General features: G+C 34.7%; 1 protein-coding gene across 1 annotated transcript; it reads left to right on the forward strand.

Moving 5' to 3' along the window:
- Positions 1-6,245: 6,245 nt before the first annotated feature.
- LOC135195844 (uncharacterized) lies at positions 6,246-13,921 on the forward strand. The gene is made up of 6 exons (XM_064222361.1): positions 6,246-6,400; positions 6,863-6,919; positions 7,698-7,781; positions 10,007-10,166; positions 10,709-10,877; positions 13,564-13,921. Exons 1-6 carry the CDS (start codon positions 6,271-6,273, stop codon positions 13,774-13,776), a joined length of 813 nt encoding a protein of 270 aa, XP_064078431.1. The 5' UTR covers positions 6,246-6,270; the 3' UTR covers positions 13,777-13,921.
- The last annotated feature ends 8,280 nt before the right edge of the window (positions 13,922-22,201 follow it).

Below are 22,201 nucleotides of genomic sequence, written 5' to 3' on the forward strand. Positions count from 1 at the left end.
ACATGTTTAAGAATGACCTCAAAGGTATAATTACAGACTTAGATACAAATTAGTTGTCTTAGAGATATCTTCGTTGTATATGTATGTTTAATATGTTTTGTGAATAAGTTTTTGTTTACCAAAGATCTGAATCGGTTAGCTGTCGCCCCGTATACTCTTTTAATTGTCTTGTCCCTCCGTCTGAGCAGTGGGACTTAATCTTTTTGTTTTTAAATTGTAGCCATGTTTATGCTTGTTTGGAAAGGTTACTCATTCTCCAGGTGTGCCGGATTCTAGGTACTAATCTCCTTATAATCCCTATCTGTCAGTTATACGACCTTTCCTGTACTGTAAATTCCTCATGTAAGTCAGTTTGTCTGCTGAGTAAAGAAGGTCGAGTCGAAAGATCTTGCAGAAACGGTTGGATATTTTTTCCTTCGTGGCTTATACCTTTATATATATATATATATATATATATATATATATATATATATAATATATATATATATACATAATACATATACATACACACACACACACACACACACACACATATATATATATATATATATATATATATATATATATATATATATATATATATTGACGAGTTTTTAAATAGTTGTACGATAGTTTTTATGTTTATGTACGTGTCTCTGTATCAAATATAGGTTTTTGTATCACTTGACCCTGAGAAGGTGAGAAAAATACACGAATGCGCTTAAAAAGATCGGCTCCTTTTATTCCTTCTTCCAGCTCTACGACGATATATATATATATATATATATATATATATATATATATATATATATATATATATATGTGTGTGTGTGTGTGTGTGTGTGTGTGTGTGTGTGTGTGTGTGTGTGTAATCATACAACTGAACACAGATAAATGTATGCCAAACCCGAGACTAAACAGAGCAATAGAACAAAAAATATTGCATCTGGTTGTCCTCATCAATATTGCCTATGCACTATCGACTATAATATGCATTTTGAAATCATGGAATTATAATTTTATGTATTTATTGTTGGTATATAGGTTAGAATAAATAAATATATAGGGATGTTGTGGAATAAAAACGTTTTAGATTTTCTATATAGTGAAATCGCCTGCATTTTGAGCAGTCTTCTGAAACGATGTCAGCGAAAATAAGCAAATCTGAGTATTTCAATACAACAATGCTTTCATGCTCTAATATTTTGCATAAGATTATATAATTTCATAAAGATCAACTTCCAATTGAAAGATAGGACGCATTAGACACTTATGGATGAAAACTTCTTCTGTCCATGTGTTGGTAGTGTGTAACGTTGGGTCATGATGGCAGCAGGAGAGAGAGAGAGAGAGAGAGAGAGAGAGAGAGAGAGAGAGAGAAGAGAGAGGGGATTGCTCGTAGATAAGCGTTATGTTTTAGGTCATTAGTGGGCATTACCACTATATTTGGTTTTTCATTGCGCTAAGAAAAAAAACATTTTGTACTAGGCGAATAAAGTTAGTGCATGACGTAATTATAATTCAAACAAAAGCATTTTCTTGGAAAGACTCTCTGGGGGTAAGCTGTTAAATGCCAACCGTAGCATAGCAACCCACAACGATGTTTACATCGGCCAAGTGCGTCTTTTCGTCATCCCAGACAAATCGGGAAAACCAAAGGCAGCCAGGCCCAGCAGCACTCACACCAGTTGGGTTGTTTGTTACTGACAAATATACGAGTATTCCTTGCATAAATGTAACATATCATGCGTTATATATTTCCGACGGATCGTTTCTTTCAGTCCTAGAGATGATTGTCTATACCAGTGTTGTCCAAACATTTTCGCCTATTGTACCTTTTATTACCTTCTCCACTGTTATGTACTCCCCCCCTCGCCCACCATGGCTGACCAAACTCAGTTTTATTTAGGATAATCATGCAAATAGTATATTAATTATGAAAAGACTGCGTTATAGGAGTGTTGGTCAATAAATTGAAATTTATTACACAAATAAAAATGATGATTTAATAACAAAATGCTTGAAAATTACTTACACAACTTGATGTGAGATGTGAGGCTGATGTTCACTGATGGGATGTTTCTGTTGTGTGTGTGTGTGTGTGTGTGTGTTCCTTGTTTGTTCACGTACCCTCATGATCTATGTTGCGAACCCCCAAGGGGTATGCGAACCCCAGCTTGGACAACACTGGTCTATGCCAACGGTGAAACACTGATAGAGAGACAGTAGATGAGTAGACATAAAGAGCCCGAAGTCCTGTTTGTCGAATAGATAAAAGGAAAACGCTCTGCCACTTGTGCCAAATATTCTTCAAATCAAGTGACGTGTGCATGTGCTTGAGAGAGAGAGAGAGAGAGAGAGAGAGAGAGAGAGAGAGAGAGAGAGAGAGAGTAGAGTTTCATAGGCGAGCGCATTCCTGGTCTGTTTATTTTTTCCTTGTTCGTGATGCATATCATTTAGTCGTTGAATTTCGTGGGAATCCCTTTGAGGAAAGAAGTTTGATAAATTAAACGTCCAACAAATAATCTGATATTCTTAATGGTCCAGAAAAAGATGGAGCAACAGAGATTTTGGTCCTTTCGCTATCAACAGCTTCGAAAAGGATTTGTCTAAAGAATATCCACAGGCGAGTTCTCACGAAGGCTAACGATTTGGTGATTGGAGTGCTGTTTGCATGGGTGAGAACGACGTTGACCATACATCTTGGTCATAGACATGTTCTTGAAATTCTTGCGTGCTGACAACTGTACAAAATAGGAGCGAAGATGCGGTAAAATGTTTTTTTTTTTTTTCCCGAGTCACCTACGCCTACTTTCTTTCAAAAGCTCCAATCTTACTTTTTAGGGCACAATCTTCAAATCAAACATCTTCCTGTTGTCACTTACGGCAAATTGTTGCAGATTAGAAACTAGATCACTGATTTCATACAATGAACGAATAATTGTGAAAACCAACTGGGAAAGAATTGCAGTGTTTTATGTGTTGAATATGCTATAAGGTTTGGGTAAATCGTTTCATTTTGCTTCACACTACTTCAAGGGGAGTGTCTCAATTCCCTTTTCTGTGCTTTTACTTGTATGCATCCTTTCTTATTTTACGTATTTACCTTGCATTCATTTCTCATCATTCCTCTTACGGAAGTTCTCTGACTAGAACTTCTAAAATTCATTTTTTACTAGACTAAACATTCTTATCTTCTGCGAAGCTCTAGCTGACTTAGGCTACTTCACTACGTCGATAATATTTCGACTCTCCTGTCGCGTTGTCTGTTTCTTTAACATTACTGCACATCAAATTGTGGATCACATAGATAGAAACAATTTATTGTTAAACAGCCAACACGGTTTCAGACAAAACAGATCCTGCCTATCAAACCTCTTGGAGTTTTTTCATAACATGCTTGGTATTTACGACAGTAGTAGAGCAATAGGTATACTCTACTTAGATTTCCAAAAGGCCTTTGACAAAGTCCCACACAAGAAACTGATGACATAAGTTAGAACTTTAGGAATTATAGTAGAAACAACAGACTGGGTCGAAGACTGGCTAACTTATAAAAAACAGAGTCGTAATAAATGGTGAAGAATCAGAATGGGCAGCTGTAATAAGCGTAGTTCCCCAGGGTTCTGTCCTTGGCCCCTCTCTTGTTTTATATTTACATTAATGACATTGATGTAGGCTTAACAGGCAGGACAGCCAAATTTGCAAATCACATCAAACTAGGTGTAAATGCAGCACACCCAGATGCAGTGGAAAGTTTAAGAAATGATCTAATGAAAATAGGAGAGCGGTAAAAAACAATGGCAAATCCCTTTTAACGTAGATAAGTGTGAAGTGTTACAAAAGGAACAAACAACCCTCATGCCAGGTACATGCTGCTTGGGAATGACATAAATAGTGTAGAACAAGAGGACGACCTTGGAGTCATTATTACCAAGGACCTTCAATCCACAAAACAGTGCATAAAAGAAGAAAAGAATGCACAGAAACTATTAGGATACATAAAGAGGCAGTTCAAATACAGAGACAAGGAAACGGTGCTGCAGCTCTACACATCAATAGTTAGACCCCTTCTTGAATATGCAGTACAGTTTTCCTCACCAACATAAAGAAAACACATCAATAGATTAGTAGTACAAGCAAGAGCCAGAAAGTTAATTCCATCCACCAGGCAAATAGGTTACCAAAGACGACTAGAGAGCCTGAGCATATATGGCTTAGAAACACGACGATGGCGATGACAACTAATAAAATTCTGAAAAGCATAACAGAAGTAGACAGTAACCTATTTACATTAAACGAAAACCAGACAAGAAATTCCCATTGTGGGAACTTCTTTACAAACAAGATATGTGACACGTGGAATAAACTGCCACCAGAAGTTGTAAACAGCAACAGTTTAGAAGAGTTTAAAAGCTAGACAAAATGATTAGGACATTGTGAATGCACAGTAAAACATGCTCCTACAGATAAGTGAGCACACGATGTCTTCTCGGATGGACGTTTAACAAGTCTTTGAGACATCCTAATCCTAGTAACTCCGTGTAACATCACTAATACTGACTTTTAAGACTACACCCATCTCTCATTCCACTGACTGTCACGACAACAACTTCATGACTACCTAGTTTCAAAGTCCAGACATTGACGGATACCTGGGATCCCAGAATCTTAACGAACCTGTCTACTGCTGTGTCCTAACTTGCCTTATGACACCATCTTTATTACCTTTTACTGTACCTCCATTCCTATTATCTTTCTTCCATCGTGCTATCAACCCTCTCCTAACAATTATTTGAATGTGCAACTGCTTTGAGATTTATCCGCTGTCCTGTTACACCTTCCAAACCCACCTACTCTCAATTTCCCTTTCAAGCACTGGATGACCTCATGGGTCCCAGCGCATGGCCTTTGTCCTAAACTCTATATTACATTCTATTCCAATACCGTCAACAAATCTCCATCACCACCAGACATCTTCGTTTTTAGTTACTTTAGATTTTAATTAATATACCATCAAAAATGATCTTGCATTACGCAAGCATAAATGCATTAAAAATCGCGCATAACTTTTCTTTGCTTCAACCGTCGCACATTCCCGACCATATGTATTCTGCATAATTGAATACATGATTTTAAAATGCATATTATAGCCAAAAGTGCATAGGCAATATTGATGAGGACAACCATATGCAATATTTTTGTTCTATTGCTCTGTTTAGTCTCGGATTTTGCATACATTTATCTGTGTTCAATTGTATTACATACAAACATATATATATATATATATATATATATATATATATATATATATATATATATATATACATATATATATATATACATATATATATATATATATATATATATATATATATATATATATATATATGCTTAAAAAATCACAGTAGATGCACGTGACTTCATTAAATAAGTGAATACCACAGGAAAATGATAGCCAGAAATCCAAGCGCTTTCGTCTTAGTAAAGACGAAAACGCTTGGATTTCTGACTATCATTTTTCTGTGGTATTCGCTTATATATATATATATATATATATATATATATATATATATATATATATATATATATATATATATATATATTTCATATATATCGTCGTAGAGCTGGAGGAAGGAATGAAAGTAGCCGATTCTTATAAGCGCTTTTGTGTATTTTTCACACCTCATCAGGGTCAAGCGATACAAAAAATCATTATTTGTTATTCAGAGACACGTACATAAACATAAAAACTAGCGTACAACTATTTAAAAACTCGTCAATATATATATATATATATATATATATATATATATATATATATATATATATATATATATATATGTGTGTGTGTGTGTGTGTGTGTGTGTGTGTGTGTGTGTGTGTGTGTAACCATATAATTGAACACAGATGAATTCATGAAAACCTGAGACTAAACAGACCAATAGAATATAAATATTGCATTTGAATTTCCTCATCAACATTGCCTATATGCACTTTTGGCTATAATATTCATTTTTAATATGGTGTATCAAACATGCAGCTACATATATATATATATATATATATATAATATATATATATATATATATATATATATATATATATGTATAAATATATATATATACACATAATATATGTGTGTGTCTGCGTGTGTTTGTATACATGGTTGTTATATTCATCTGAACAAAACAAACACAGTGACTCAGTACCCAGCCGGCATGATCCCTATATAAAATGATATCCTCAAGCAGCAAACCTCAGTCTTGCGTTGGCTCTCTCAACGTAAAGATGTCGTCCTCGGCAAACCTCTTTATTACAGTGGCAGCGATTCTTGCGGTTCTGGCAGTTGCCGTGGAGTCTCAGGGAGCCATCGATATCTTAGTCGTCAAGCAAAACGAACTCCTCCAACTTGTAAAAGGTATGTACTTGATGAAACGCCCAGCATAGTGAATGGAAAACCCTCCGTTTCAAGTAATGTGTGGAAAATTCATAAAGCTCACCTTCTATATCTCGCCCCTTGCATGAACGGAGTTCTACAGTGTTGGCAATATATATATATATATATATATATATATATATATATATATATATATATATATATATATATATATATATATATATATATATATATATATATATAATATATATATGATATATATAAATATATATATATATATATATATATATATATATATATATATATATATATATATATATATATATATATATATATATATATATATATATATATATATATATATATACGTATATATATGTTTATGTCTGATTCCCTTGAAGCCCACTCATTTTTTTAATTGGTCATGGCATTCTACCCTCTATGGATTTTGAAGTGGTTAAAGACATGTTCCTTCTGTTTCAGGTTTAGAGTCTGTCACCAACGAACAACTGGAACTTCTTAACAACAAGCTTGATGCAGGTAGGTCTGCAAAACAAGGCTCTCAGTAAAAAAAAAAAAATAGTAATATGAATATAGGTTGGAAAGATATCCGAAATAATTTTTTGGTCTTGGTATATAAAACCTTGCAGATAAGGTAACAAGTGATTTAATTAGTAATCATGATAACATTAGTAGTCATAATGATATGGAGTAACTGGAGGAACCAGCAATTCCTCCTGTCTGTTAATGTTTTTCATGACTTTATTAATGGAATGTCTTCAATTCCTTTGCAATGTGTAGCTTAGCAATCTCTGACTCGGAATTTTGTAGGTTTAAATTGAAAAGCAGCATTATGATTATGTTCTCAAGAACTTGACTGTACCAAGGCTTCAACACCATGGCTACTGTAGCGTGTTAGTGGCGCTTGGGCACCTCATGCTGGGCACTTAAGGTATTACCCAAGGTTCTTTGCAGCGTCCATTCTGTCCCTAGCTGGAATGCTTTTCATTCCTTCTACTGTACCCCTGTTCATATTCTCTTTCTTCCATCTTACTTTCCAACCTCTCCTTACAATTGTTTCAAATTGAAACGTTTTTGAGGTTTTCCTCCTGTTAACCTTTCAGTCCTTTTTAGTCGTAATTTCCCATTCAACGCCAAATGACCTCATAGGTCCCGGCACTTGGCCTTTGGTCTCAAACAGAATACCTGTCTTTATGTCTGACTTCCTTGAAACTCAGTCATTTTTTGTGTCATTGGTCATGGCATTCTACACTCTATGGTTTTTGAAGATTTTAAAAACATGTTCCTTCTGTTTCAGGATTAGAGACGATACTGAACTCCATTAAAAACGAGTGTGTCACCAACGAGCAACTGGAACTTCTTAAAAACAAGGTTGATGCAGGTAGGTCTGCAAAACAAGGCTCTCTGATTCAGTGGCAACTGGGGTACTGGGCCCAGTCTGTCAATTTGTCTATTCTTGGATGTTTTATAAGTTTTCGTGTTATTAGCTATATCACGAGTTGACTTAATCTTGTTGAATTTTGTATTCTCTATTTTTTCGCTTGAAATCTTTAGTAACTTTATTACAATATCTTTAGTAACTTTATTACTATATCACGAATTTACTTGACTTTAACTTTATTAGCTATTTCATGAGGTTACTTAATCTTGTTGAATTTCGTCTCTGTTTTCTCGTGTCTTTATCTTTAGCAACTTTATTTTACACTGAATTAAACCAGTGACTCTGGAGCTCCTTAGAATCCAATCAAATGTGAGTTATTAAACTGGAGTATCCGAGGCCAATTGAAAAAGTTCTCGATATCAGAACTGCAGGCTACCTTTGCTTGAAAGTTGTAAAAGCCAGTATACCTCAGAAGAAAATGGCCTCTTCCAAAAACCCGTAAATTCTTTTGTGTCGCGCAAAACTCATTGATATTGATATTTATGGGGAGTGTTATCATTAGAACTTGTTTGCTTGTTTGGTTGTATAGTGTTTTTATGTTGCATGGAACCAGTGGTTATTCAGCAACGAGACAAACGGCTTTACATGACTTCCGAACCACGTCGAGAGTGAACTTCTATCACCAGAAATGCACATCTCTAACCGCTCAGTGGAATGCCCAAAATCTAACTCATAGCCGCTGAGGTGGCAGGTCAAGACCATTAACGATCACGTCGCTGAGGCGCTTATCATTAGAACTGATCAAGTAACATGAACTGCAGAGGAAACTGTTGCGCTGGAGTGCTGTTGCTCTAAGTCTAGAGGTCTAGGTCTCCTACTTACTGGAACTTGCTGCTATAACATTTTCTCTCCCACTACTTCTTTTCATTTCTGGCCCAGTGGTTAAAATTGAGCTGAGTCGTAGCTCCAGTGAAGCATGCAGAGTATCAATCATCAGTTATGGGCTGCTAATAAGCAAGAGCCCATTCCTGCACAAGTCTGGCTAAATCTAAATACTACTACTACTACTACTACTACCACCACCTCGGCTAATATTCAGGAGCCACAATTATAAATCCCAGTTTTTCCAGCAACTATCCTTCAAATCAATGTTGTTGAAAAAAATTAAGGAGGTAAACCAGAAGGTTTACCTCCTTTAATGATAATAAATTATATTTGGAATGTCTTCCATTTACTTACTATAGTTTGTAATTAAATATATGAAACTGGTGCTTCTTATTTCTTTCTGTGGCCTGCAGTGATGTGCAATACAGTATTCCCCCTGTATTCGCAGGGACGCGTACCAGACCCCTCTGCGAATAGCTAGAATATGCTAATAGATGAAAACCCCTTAAAAATGATTAAAACTGCCTATTTTGTTAGTTAAAACTCTAGAAAATCCACTAAAAATTTTAATACCTTTTTTTTAATAGTTGTATCACAAAAAAGTACATTTTATGAGGAAATTGTTGAAAAAACACCAGGAATTTGTGGATATTTCTCATAGAAAAATACTGCGAATATGCGAATTTCCTGCAAACAATGGCTAGATATGGTCCAGAGAGAAATCCGTGAATGTGTGAGTCCGCGATTGCCGGGAACACAAATACTGGGGATCCACTGTATCTACAATGTGGCCCTCATACTAACGAGCGCGGAGACCCCTGTTCGAGGACAATGTCCCTGTCCATAAAGTGCATTTGTTAGTGGGTTTAAATTACCGTATAATACCAGTACTTCTAACAGCCACCTCAGTTGTATAAGAACATTTACAAGCCAATTATGCAGCCTTCCCTTGTGAAGGGATAGCAGCAGGGCTTAAACATTCAAATCAGCAGAGACTAAGTCGGAAAATAATTTGTTAGAAGTATCTCCAGCGAAATTCTATGGATGCAGTTCAGAATTGATTTGAATGATTTTTTATAGGAGTAATAAATTGCTTTGGTGACAAAAATTCCGATTGAAACTTTGTTGCAGACGATACAATGGCATCTGTCTGGGGATTTGCTATTAAATAAATGTTATGAATCAGTCCATTTAATGAAGGTTTTCCACAATTCTTTCACTAAAACAAATAAAGCAAACAAAACTTGATATTATAAATAGGTTCAAGAAAATATGTCACAGGTAGTGTTGACGTGATTTATCATATCGTGTACAAATTATGCTCATACTTTCTCTCATAGATTTTGGATTGTTGGGGCAATGTTCACAAAGTCAAATCGATGTTTGCTATCTCCCAGCGAACTTCGAAATGCCAAGTTTGGATTTTCTTCATGACATCGCTCAAGGCAAAAACACATCTTCGAGCAGTATTTATAACCCAGATTCGGACAGTATTTATAAGTAAGTCTTCTCAACTTACTTATCTGTGTTTTGTCTTGAAGTAATTATATCAATTTGTTGAAGTAAATTTTGCAACAACAAAGGAAAGGACACAAAGGTCTTCGTGAGATGGAAATCGGTTCATTGGTTGCATGAAATATTTTGCTTCCCTTAATTGCCAGTGAAAATGGATATCAAGAACTGTTCATGACATGTTACAAGAGCCTTTTTGGAAGTTCATTAGAGGAGAAACACTGCAGTATCATATAATCTTCAGTTTTCTGTCCTTTTCCTCGTTTAGGAGACAAAAAGCAGGGTCCTGAATACGTAAACAAATGAAATTTCACAAAACTGAACAGATAAAAGAACTGTTGTTGTAAATACTGAAAGTGGCAAAAGAATAGTCTTACATGAAAGTCAAGAACATTCCCATTCTTAGCAAAGTTGTTTAAAGAAAAATAAATAAATATTTCTTAACTAAGACACCCCATGACATGCAAAACGAGGAAAATGTCTTAGAACGGTAGTCAATACTTGAAACTTCAATTCTTGAATATTTTCAGAACAATGGTTCCAGAGATGGCCGTCGATGACAGCAACTCCACGATATTCCATTCCGTAAAAGAAATCCGTCCTTGGTGGCTGATCGATCTGGGATCGGAACGAGTCTTTTACCATATCTTGATTCTGAGTCGCCAAGATTCCAATCCACAAAGGCTACATGACCTTGAGGTAAGATCAGAGTCCTCTCTGGAACGGGTTACGTCGGTTGCAACAGTTATATATATATATATATATATATATATATATTATATATAGATCATATTATATATATATATATATATATATATATATATACTATATATCTATATATATTATATATATATATATATATATATCTAAATTATATATACTATATATGTATTATATATATATATATAATACATATACATATATATATATATATATATATATATATACTATATATATATATACATATATATATATATACATTACTATATATATATAATATATATATATATATACTATATATAATAAATATTTAATATATATATATTATAATATATATTATATATATTTATATTATTATATATATATAATAATATAAATATATATTTATTATATATCCTATTATAACTATATAATATTATATATATATATATATGATATATATAGACATATATATATATATATATATAGAGTATATATATATATATATTTATATAATATTACATTATAGATATATTTATATATATATATATTATCTAGCATAATATATATATATAAATATATAATATATATGACATTTTCTATCTCACCCGAGATTTATGTACACTCATTGAACTAAAAATGTTGTTTAATACCCAATTTACACCACTTCGGGAGTATCCCTGAAGGAATTCGAATTATCACTGAATGGGAAATTTTTAATTGAGTAATAAGAGGATCAGTACTGAGGAGTCTCGAACACTAAGCAGTACCTACCAACGTCGACTGGAGTCGTTGACGTTGGAAGGCACTGTGTCGGGTGTTCGAGACACTTCGCTACCAATCCATTTATCACTTAATAAATTCTCCTTCAGTGATTTGGGGATACTCCCGAAATGGCGTGAATTGTATATTAAACGACATCTGTAGCTTTATGATACACACACACACACACACACACACACACACACACACACACACACATATATATTTATATATATATATATATATATATATATATATATATATATATATATATATATATATATATTTATATGACTTGTAAAAATGTTCTATTACAACAGAATTCCATCTAATAAAAGGAACCCATAAAAAACACCAAAATATAGAGAGAAAAGTACTATATTTCAGAGGCTGCTGTCTCTCTCTTCAGGTATATGAAATGCATTCATATACCTGAAGAGAGAGACAGCAGTCTCTGAAATATAGTACTTTTCTCTCTATATTTTGGTATTTTTTATGGTCTCCTTTTATTATATATATATATATATATATATATATATATATTATATATATATATATATAATCATATATAAAACATATATATAAAATGGCTAGTGTGAACAAGAGACGCTGCTGTACAGATACCATGATCGAACTAATAATAAAATCACTTTTGTCTTCAAACGTATCGTACATGGAACAAATAACATTCATGACACATTATCTAACCACATTAATGCAAAAGTAATTTTTTTTAGTAGCTTCCTTTAGCAGATATTGCGGCTGTGTCTAAGTGTGTGTGTATGTGTGTGTGTTCGTATACCCACGCAAATAGAAAAAAAATACGCTATTAAATGCAAAGCTATTTAGGTTAGGCTGCGTCCGTACGTTATCAAATAATATAAATGTTTAAAATATGGCTGCAATATATGTATACAGTTATAACAAAGAGGTAGACACTTTAAATTTTTCAGATTTATGAACATTTATCATTATCATTCCTGAACAGCCCTAAAGTGTGAAAGAATGAAAAAATCCTATTTCAATGTTGATCCAAACAGGTAGACTTTATTACTATTCCTTATAGCATTTGGCTTCGTTATTACAATCATAATAAGGCGTGATCCGAACTCCAGCTTATTCGGGGCGTGTGCTCAAATCTACGGTCTAATAGCGCGTTGTTTCACACAGGATAATTAAAATAAATACGTTATATTGTTCTGGACTGTTTAACATGCACATTATTGATATTTTTACATTTTCATTCTAATAAATAAATCATCAATATCCTATGCTAAAATTCCTGTATCTTTAACTCAATGCGAAACACTCTTCTCAGACCTTTTTAGGCTCTTCCATAGGCTTTTCCTAGCCCCAACAAGGACAACAACAATAACAACAACAGCAACAACAAAGTAGTTTGTAGACTTACTCCCTGAGTAAGTAAAAATCCCAAAATTCCTTTTAGATCTGTAACGGTTACTTCCCTAGTTCAGTTCTGTTGATCTATATTTTTATAAACATTTAGAAATGATTAACTATTTCCACGCTAAGGCATTCTCTCTTTTTAGACTGGAAATAGCAATGCCTTTGGTAGTTTCAATTAGTATTCAAAGAAAAATTGCTTGAGTTTATTGCGGGTCATTATTTCCAGGTTCTCTTTCAAAATGAATACTTTCTTCTTTGTTACATTGTCATCCTAAGATGACACTCCATACTTGGAAAAAATAGCCACGAATATGAAACGGGCAATTAATATTTCTATAAATTCTATTATCAAATTCTTAGGAAAAGGTTATGAACTGCATCATAAATCTTCAGTGAGATGGCAAGAACATTATGACTGTTTCAAAAGGCCTCAAAAACAAATAAGGTAAGATCACTTTTAAATGTCTGAATGCTTTGATGGTGGCCCTCAAAAGTAACAGGCGTTCGTTTCTTCCAGATTCGCCTGGGAAACAGCTTGGAGACGCCTGGAAACTTCTCTTCTTTTGATCGCCTGAATTTCTTCGAAGGACCTTACAAAAAGGAAGATGGATTCCTCATGTATACCTTTCCCAAGGGTGTTAAGGGAAGATACATAAGTCTACAGATTGTTGCAGATAAGGAAGAATATCTACAGCTTGACACTGTCAAAGTGATCGGTTTAAGGAACTAAGTAGCTACCTTACTGGCCACAATTCTTTTCTTCAAGTATTGCGAAGTTTTTAAAGTCCTTGAATACGGTTTCAGCAAAATGAAATATGATACAAAGCTTCCTGTATTACGTATCTTATAACTCAATAAATTGATGAAGCAGCAAATCTAAGTTAATTTGTAATGGTAATGTGAGTTGATTATGCCTAAGGGTATTTTTTTAATGCATCCCTAACAGAATTAACAGTTATTATTTTCGAGTTCATAGTCCCATATTCGTCAGGTACGGGAAGAATCATGCATTTCCTTGTTAGTCAGTCAGCCTATAGGATTCATCAACTTGACGTTATCAACATGTCTTTTCCAAACGATAACACTGTTGGTGGGCAAAAAGCCATTTGCCCTCTTCTAACTTATCAGAAGAATGTTGATCATTCATGTTAATCTGGACATAATATGCATTTTAAAATCATGTATTCAAATATGCAGTAAACCTATGAAGCTACATGGAAGGATTTTTGTCGGAAAAGTGCGACAATTGAAGCAAAGAAAAGTATTGCGAGATTTTTAATGCATTTATGCCTACGTAATGCAAGATCATTTTTGAGGGTAAATTAATTAAAATCTAAAATAACTAAAAACGAAGATGTCCGGTGGTGATGGAGATTAGTTGACGGTATTGGAATAGAATGGAATATAGAGTTTAGGACAAAGGCCAAGCGCTGGGACCCATGAGGTCATTCAGTGCTGGAAAGGGAAATTGAGAGTAGGTGTAACAGGACAGCGGATAAATCTCAAAGCAGTTGCACATTCAAATAATTGTTAGGAGAGGGTTGATAGCACGATGGAAGAAAGATAATAGGAATGGAGGTACAGTAAAAGGTAATAAAGATAGTGTCATAAGGTAAATTAGGACACAGCAATCAATAGACGTATAGGTTCGACAAGATTCTGGGATCCCAGGTGTCCGTCAATGTCTGGACTTTGAAACTAGATATTCATGAAGTAGTTGTCGTGACAGTCAGTCTTGTTTGGTTTTCGTTTAATGGAAATAGGTTACTGTCTACTTTTGTTATGCCTTTCAGTATTTTAAATGTTACTATTAGTTGTCCTCGCTATTATCGTGTTTCTAAGCCATACATATTCAGGCTCTCTAGTAGTTTTTGGTAACCTATTTGCCTGGTGGATGGAATTACCTTTGTGGCTCTTGCTTGTACTCCTAATCTATTTATGTCTTTTCTTAATGTTGGTGAGGAAAACTGTACTGCATATTCAAGAAGGGGTATACCTATTGATGTGTAGAGCTGCAGCACCGTTTCCTTGTTTCTGTATTTGAACTGCCTCTTTATGTATACCATTAGTTTCTGTGCCTTCTTTTCTGCTTTTATGCACTGTTTTGTGGATTTTAAGTTCTTAGTAATAATGACTACAAGGTCCTCCTCTTGTTCTACACTATTTATGTCACACTATTTATGCCATTCCTAAGTAGCATGTACCTGGCATGAGGGTTATTTGTTCTTTTTGATAACACTTTACAATTATCTGCGTTAAAAGGCATTTGCCATTGTTTTGACCACTCTCCTAATTTCATTAGACCATTTCTTAAACTTTCCACTGCATCTGGGTGTGCTGCATTTACACCTTGTTTGATGTCATTTGCAGATTTGGCTATCCTGCTAGTTAACCCTACATCAATCCCATTAATTGTAGGGAAAAACTCTCTATCACGAGAGTATATGTAATGTTCTAAAGGGTCCACAATAATACAAAGTGTAAAAAGTCCGTGTATAATTTTGAAGACTTTACAGATAGCTTTCGAACCCTTCCCTGGGTTCATCTTCAGGGAAGGGTTCGAAAGCTATCTGTAAAGTCTTCAAAATTATACACGGACTTTTTACACTTTGTATTATTGTGGACCCTTTAGAACAATCCCATTAATGTAAATAAAAAAACAGAGAGGGCCAAGGACAGAACCCTGGGGAACTCCGCTTGTTACATCTGCCCATTCTGATTATTTACCATTTATTACGACTGTTTTCTATAAGTTAGCCAGCCTTCGACCCAGTCTGCTGTTTTTCCTATAATTCCTGAAGCTCTAACTTTTGTCATCAGTTTCTTGTGTGGGACTTTGTTATAGGCCTTTTGGAAATCTAAGTAGAGTATATCTATTGCTCTACTACTGTCGTTAATACCAACATGTTATGAAAAACTCCAAGAGGTTTGCTAGGCAGGATCTACTTTATCTGAAACCATGTTGGCTGTTTAACAATAAATTGTTTCTATGTGTGTGATCCACAATTTGATCTGCAGTAATGTTAAAGAAACAGATAATGCAACAGTTTAGTCGAAATATTATTGACTCAGCGAAGTAGCCTAAGTCAACTAGAGCTTCGCAGAAGATAAGAATGTTTAGTCTAGTAGAAAATGAATTTTAGAAGTTCTAGTCAGAGAACTTCCGTAAGAGGAATGATGAGAAACGAATGGATAAAAAAATACAAGGTTGATATGTAAAGTAAGAAGGGACACATACAAGTAAAAGCACAGAAAAAGGGATTGGGACACTCCCCTTGAAGTGGAGTGAAGCAAACGCTTGAAATCTTTCATATGAAACGATTTACCCAAACCCTATAGCATATTTAACACTTAAAACTGCAATTCTTTCCCAGTTGGTTTTCACAATTATTCGATCATTTTATGACATTAGTGATCTAGTTTCATATCTGCAACAATTTGCCGTAAGTGACAACAGGAAGATGTTTGATTTCAAGGTTGTGTCTTAAAAAGTAAGATTATGGCGTTGGACAGTAGGTAAGCGTAGGTGACTCGAAAAATAAAAGGGAATGTTTTTGCGCATCTTCGCTCTTACTTTGTACAGTTGTCAGCACACAAGAATTTCAAGAGCATGTCTATGACGAAGATGTATAGTCAACGTCGTTCTGTCCCATGCAAACAGCACTCCTTCATGAGAACTCGCCTGTGGATATTCTTTAGACAAAACTTTTTCGAAGTTGTTGATGAGCGAAAGGACCAAAATCTCTGTTTCTCCATCTTTTTCTAGACCAGTAAAAGAGCCTCAGTGGCGTGATCGGTATGGTCTTGACCTGGCACCCTGGTGGCCGCGAGTTTGATTCTCGGACATTTCACTGAGGAGTTAGAGATGTATATTTCTGGTGATAGAAGTTCACTCTCGACGTGGTTCAGAAGTCACGTAAAGCCGTTGGTCCCGTTGCTGGAACGACTATATTTTCGGGGATGATCGATTTTCCTGGGTAAAAATCTGAAATTATCTATCTACATGCATACTGCAGTTTTGGAATTGAGATGGGGACCATTATAATTGTTATGAACAAAGATTTTGTAGTTGACCTAGTGAAAAGCAAGTATAGGAAAAACATCAAATGGTAAAGGGGACTTAGTGGGAAACAGAGGTTTTTGGTTGGGGAGAAACGACCTCGGACTTTTACGGCGTCCGAAACTCTCAATTCCCGGTGTAGAGACACATTAATGTACGTATTTACAGTTTTGTTATGGTTGACCCTTTACTCTACATACAAAAGTCTGACCCATTACTTTGCATACAAACCTTGACCTGCTCACTCTACAAACAAAAATGTTTGACCCGTTACTTTGCATACAAGTTTAAGCTAGGCTAGCCTAGGACCCCTTACTTTGCGCTGTTCACATCAACTGGGTACTTAAAAAAAGTTACGTTTCACGGGAAATATCGGCTGATGGCAAATTGGCATAAATTGGTCACATAAGTGACTGTTCGGGTATACTTTGGAATTCTGGACGACTTCTATTTGCGATCATAGTTTTGGAGCTGTAGGATCTGTTCGCTGATATGTAAACTACCCACTGACTTCCTTTGCAAGTATGATGTAAGAATATGCTAGGTAGCAAAGGCAATGCCAACCACAACAAAGATTATTTTGATTGATACAGAAGCATTTTATTTTCCTAACAATGTTTCATTGCTTTATTGATAAAGTCGTTGTTCATGTATTTCTATGAATTAATAATGAATTTATTTTCAAATTGTGATTTGTATAGTTTAGTTTAATAGTAAATAACTCGCCTGCTTTTTCCAAAACCTTTGATCAAAATGAGCCGATTCCCTTTCTATCCTCGTGACTGACTTTCCCTCACAAGAGCTGTAAAGGGCATTATGAACTTCATCTTACTGAGTATATATCCCATGTGAAGTCTGTGTGTTCAACAAATACTCAGGTGAATCCCTCAGCTAACAAGAGATTGGATCCACTTCAAATAGCAGCCCTACTCTATTTGAATCTCTTATTTTAAGATCCATTTGCTCATTAAACTACCTTCTCCATTTACCTTTTTTAGTACTACCTTCACACTCGGGTGCAATCTTCAATGGTCCAAGTGACGCCTGTGACCACTGAAGTACATGCAAGCAAAGTCAGAGCGCCTCAGTGGCATGATCGGTATGGTCTTGACCTGCAACCTCGGTGGCCGCGAGTTCGATTCTCGGGCATTCCATTGAGTGTTGGTGATGTGTATTTCTGGTGATAAAAATTCACTCCCGACGTGGTTCGGAAGTCACAGATAGCCGTTGGTCCCGTTGCTGAATAACCACTGGTTCCATGCAACATAAAAATGCCATACAAACATGCAAGCAAAGATAGTAACCCTTTAGCAGACAGTTAGCCTCCCATAACTACACCTGCCCAGTTACATAGTATTATATATTGCTACTTTCAAAATGCATGTTTCCCCTCTTTGAAATGTCATGTAGATTGTGTAACATTTTTTCAAATTCCTAGATAGCTTAGAATAGGATGTTTTAAATGTGTGTTCAGATTTCGCATTACATATTGTAAAAGAATATATATGTATAACGTAGAATGTAAAAAGAGAGAGATCTTCTTTGTCTGTTCGAAACTACGAATGTTTAACTTTTATGTCAACACTGTAAGATTAGAGGGTCTGCGAGATCCGTTTGCTTTCCTATTCTATCAACACGTTTGATAGCGAGCTCGACTCTTGCGTTGTTATCAAAACATGTCAATCTTAATTGTCTCTCAGCCTCCGTTTCGATTGAGTAATGTACGTCTTTTATTTAACAGACTGTACTCATACGCGTATGTCTTTGCCGAGTCCCACGTGGAGATTGCACATTTCGAAGACTGCGTCAGATTTCGAAGCTACTGGAAGCATTCGTGCCAAATATGTTTTTTGACATCTGCCCTGTCCAGCTTCCGTAAAGGAAGAGATTTCATTATATCATAGAACCACGAGGCGGTTAGATCTCCCTCTCTCTCTCTCTCTCTCTCTCTCTCTCTCTCTCTCTCTCTCTCCTCTCTCTCTCTCTCTCTCCCTCGACATCATTGAGATTATATTAACGTAACGTAAATTGGTCACTCGTAACTTAGAATTTCATATTTGATATTTCTTAGAGTTTATTTAGTGTTATTTAGTTTCTTTTGTGGAATCTGAACAAACATTGTTTCGTAATGGCGCCTGGTTTTTGTGAAAGTTTGATATACAAGCTGCAGCAAGAGAAAGAAAGAAGTTGGTATACCAAAAAGGTAAAGTGTTATATTTTTATTAGTTGCAACTAATAATGGATAGGGAGTGTAATAACTAATAATTGTTAGGAACAGTGGTTAACTAATAACTAATATTTAATGGTTATGATGGTTTGGTTAACTAATAACAGATGATTGTGAAGGTTTGGTAAAAACTGATGGTTATGTTTTGAGTGAAAAAGATTTACACTTTTACACACTGCGTATTTTTTTGTGTTTTGTGTTTGTTCCATTGTTTGTGCACTATTTCATTTTCTAATTGAAGTGTCTTTTTATTTTATGTTTTCATTTGCATTCACAATTTAATTGACTTAGTTATTTTCATTGCTTAATCATTGCACATTTAATTAAATTTAACATTTGTGAATTAATTTGCATTTACTTAGAATTCTTTTCAAGTTTTGTTGTTGTTTAGTACTTGTGAATTAATTTCTAATTTCAATATTGCCTAACACTTTTGAATTTTGATTAAATTAATTTTCTTGAATTTTGTGATGAATTAATTTTGATTTAATTTTACTTAATTTGATTCAAGAATTAATTAAACTTTACTTTGTCTTCAAGTAACAGTAATTTTCCCTGATATTGTGAATTTCACTTATAAATTTTGAATTTAATAATAAATTTTTGTATTTAAAATTTTTATAAGTATTTCATTTCTAACCAGTATATATGATTATGATTATATTGATGATAGGTAGAAACATAGAGTGGTAATTGATTTGCTTTCCTTCAATTTACTTGAAGTGACTTAGAACTAGGGAAGTACTTAGACTTCTGAAATCAGGGAAATACTTGGACTTTGAAAGTTGTTGATGGAGTGATGCCCTTTGATTAATTCAGTTACTTACAAGATTACCTCACACCTGTTTTGATGAACTTAGTCTGATTTTCTGCAATACTGGTAAGTGTTAAGGGATCACTGTTGCCTTTAGAGTATTCAGTCGTTTAATACGTGTTATGAGGGTTCAGGTGTCTGGCTTTTGTGAGGTAACATTAAATGAATGGTAAGTGTAGTAACCAGATACTTGGCACTTCGTAACATTAGCCAAAAGGAATTTCAGGATTTTTATGTTGTCTACTTGAGGAAGGGAATATGAAAGATTATGTTTGTTAAGAAATGAAGCATATCTGGCGCATGCTCAGTTTGCTGATGGACAAAAGCGAACAATAGCAGACGACGCTCTCACCTAATTTAACTTTGTCAAGTGTTTTGTGCACACGGTAAATGTATGGCAGAGTAAGATTTCTTTCTTGCTTAATACATTGTATATGTATTCTCACGTAGTGCTGTATTAATTTCTCAAAATGTGAGAAAAAGATATTCTCAAAGTTTCTTGTTTTAAGTTTTTCAGTCTGTTAACTTCACCTACCATAATAGGTTAAGAATCCAGTAGTTTCAAATATCTTTTACATGAGGGAAAGCTGTCTGTGTCACTGCCTCTTGATAAAGGAATGGGATGAAATTCATTGGTACTTCATCTCGATCCAAATTTTGTGAATCCCAACTGGTGTTCCTGTGAAGTTTATCGTTTCTCTCTCTCTCTCTCTCTCTCTCTCTCTCTCTCTCTCTCTCTCTCTCTCGAGTAGTGCCATTTTGCTTTGTGAGACGTACCTGTACACAGTCTGATTAACCCTCTTACGCCGACTGGACGTATTTTACGTCGACATTTTTTGTCTCCCGTGTGCCGACTGGACGTATTTTACGTAGACTTACAAAAGCAAAGTTTTTTTTTTTTAAATTGCGCGGAAAAATACTTATAGGCCTACCAGCCTAAAACTTTTGAATCACGCGCCTTGGGGGATGCTGGGAGTTCACGGATCGAGGTGTTGTTTTGTTTACAATCGTTACGCAGGCGCGCAAGCGCGAATTTCTTTCTTGCCGCACTAAAAAGTATCTGTGACACATCTCGGAAATTATTTCGTCACTTTGACATAATTTTTGTACCATTGTAAATTAGCCGTTACATGAAGTATTATATATGAAAATGTGCGCAGTTTTATGTAGAATACAACAATAAAATATTCATGATTGTAGCTTTTATCAGTTTTGAGATATTTTCATATAAATAACGATAATTGCCAAAATTTCAACCTTTGGTCAACTTTGACTCTACCGAAATGGTCGAAAACGCAATTGTAAGCTAAAACGCTTATATTCTAGTAATATTCAATCATTTACCTTAATTTTGCAACTAATTGGAAGTCCTCACTAGCACAATTATTTCGATTTATGGTGAATTTATGAAAAAACTTTTTCCTTACGTCCGCGCGGTAACTCTTCCGAAAAAAATCATACATGCGATTGTGGTAATGTTTGCACCATTTTAAAATTAGCCGTTATATAAAGTTTTATATATGGAAATGTGCGCAATTTCATGCACAATACAACTAAACACAACCCATGGTTGTAGCTTTTATCAGTTTTGAGATATTTTCATATAAATAACGATAATTGCCAAAATTTCAACCTTCGGTCAAATTTGACTACCGAAATGGTCGAAAAACGCAATTGTAAGCTAAAACGCTTATATTCTAGTAATATTCAAGCATTTACCTTGATTTTGCAACAAATTGGAAGTCACTAGCACAATATTTCGATTTATGGTGAATTTATGAAAAAAATAACATTTTCTTTACGTCCGCGCGGTAACTTCTTCCGAAAAAAATCATTACGTGCGATGTGGTAATGTTTTGACCATTTTAAATTAGCCGTTACATAAAGTTTTATATATGAAAATGTGCGCAATTTCATGTAGAATACAACAATAAATAATTAAAGGTTGTAGCTTTTCTCATTTTTGAAATATTTGCATATAAATCACGATAAGTAGAAAAAAACCACGTTCGGTCAACTTTGACTCTACCGAAATGGTCGAAAAACGCAATTGT

The sequence above is a fragment of the Macrobrachium nipponense genome, chromosome 16 (genome assembly GCF_015104395.2).
Source record: "Macrobrachium nipponense isolate FS-2020 chromosome 16, ASM1510439v2, whole genome shotgun sequence".
NCBI classification, from domain to species: Eukaryota; Metazoa; Arthropoda; class Malacostraca; order Decapoda; family Palaemonidae; genus Macrobrachium; species Macrobrachium nipponense.

Bases quoted from the DNA above. Each gene is read 5' to 3' on its own strand.
- LOC135195844 (XM_064222361.1), top strand. From the start codon at position 6,271: ATGTCGTCCTCGGCAAACCTCTTTATTACAGTGGCAGCGATTCTTGCG. The intron at 7,782-10,006 runs GTAGGTCTGCAA...TTTCTCTCATAG, and splicing joins TAAAAACAAGGTTGATGCAG to ATTTTGGATTGTTGGGGCAA. The intron at 10,167-10,708 runs GTAAGTCTTCTC...GAATATTTTCAG, and splicing joins GATTCGGACAGTATTTATAA to AACAATGGTTCCAGAGATGG.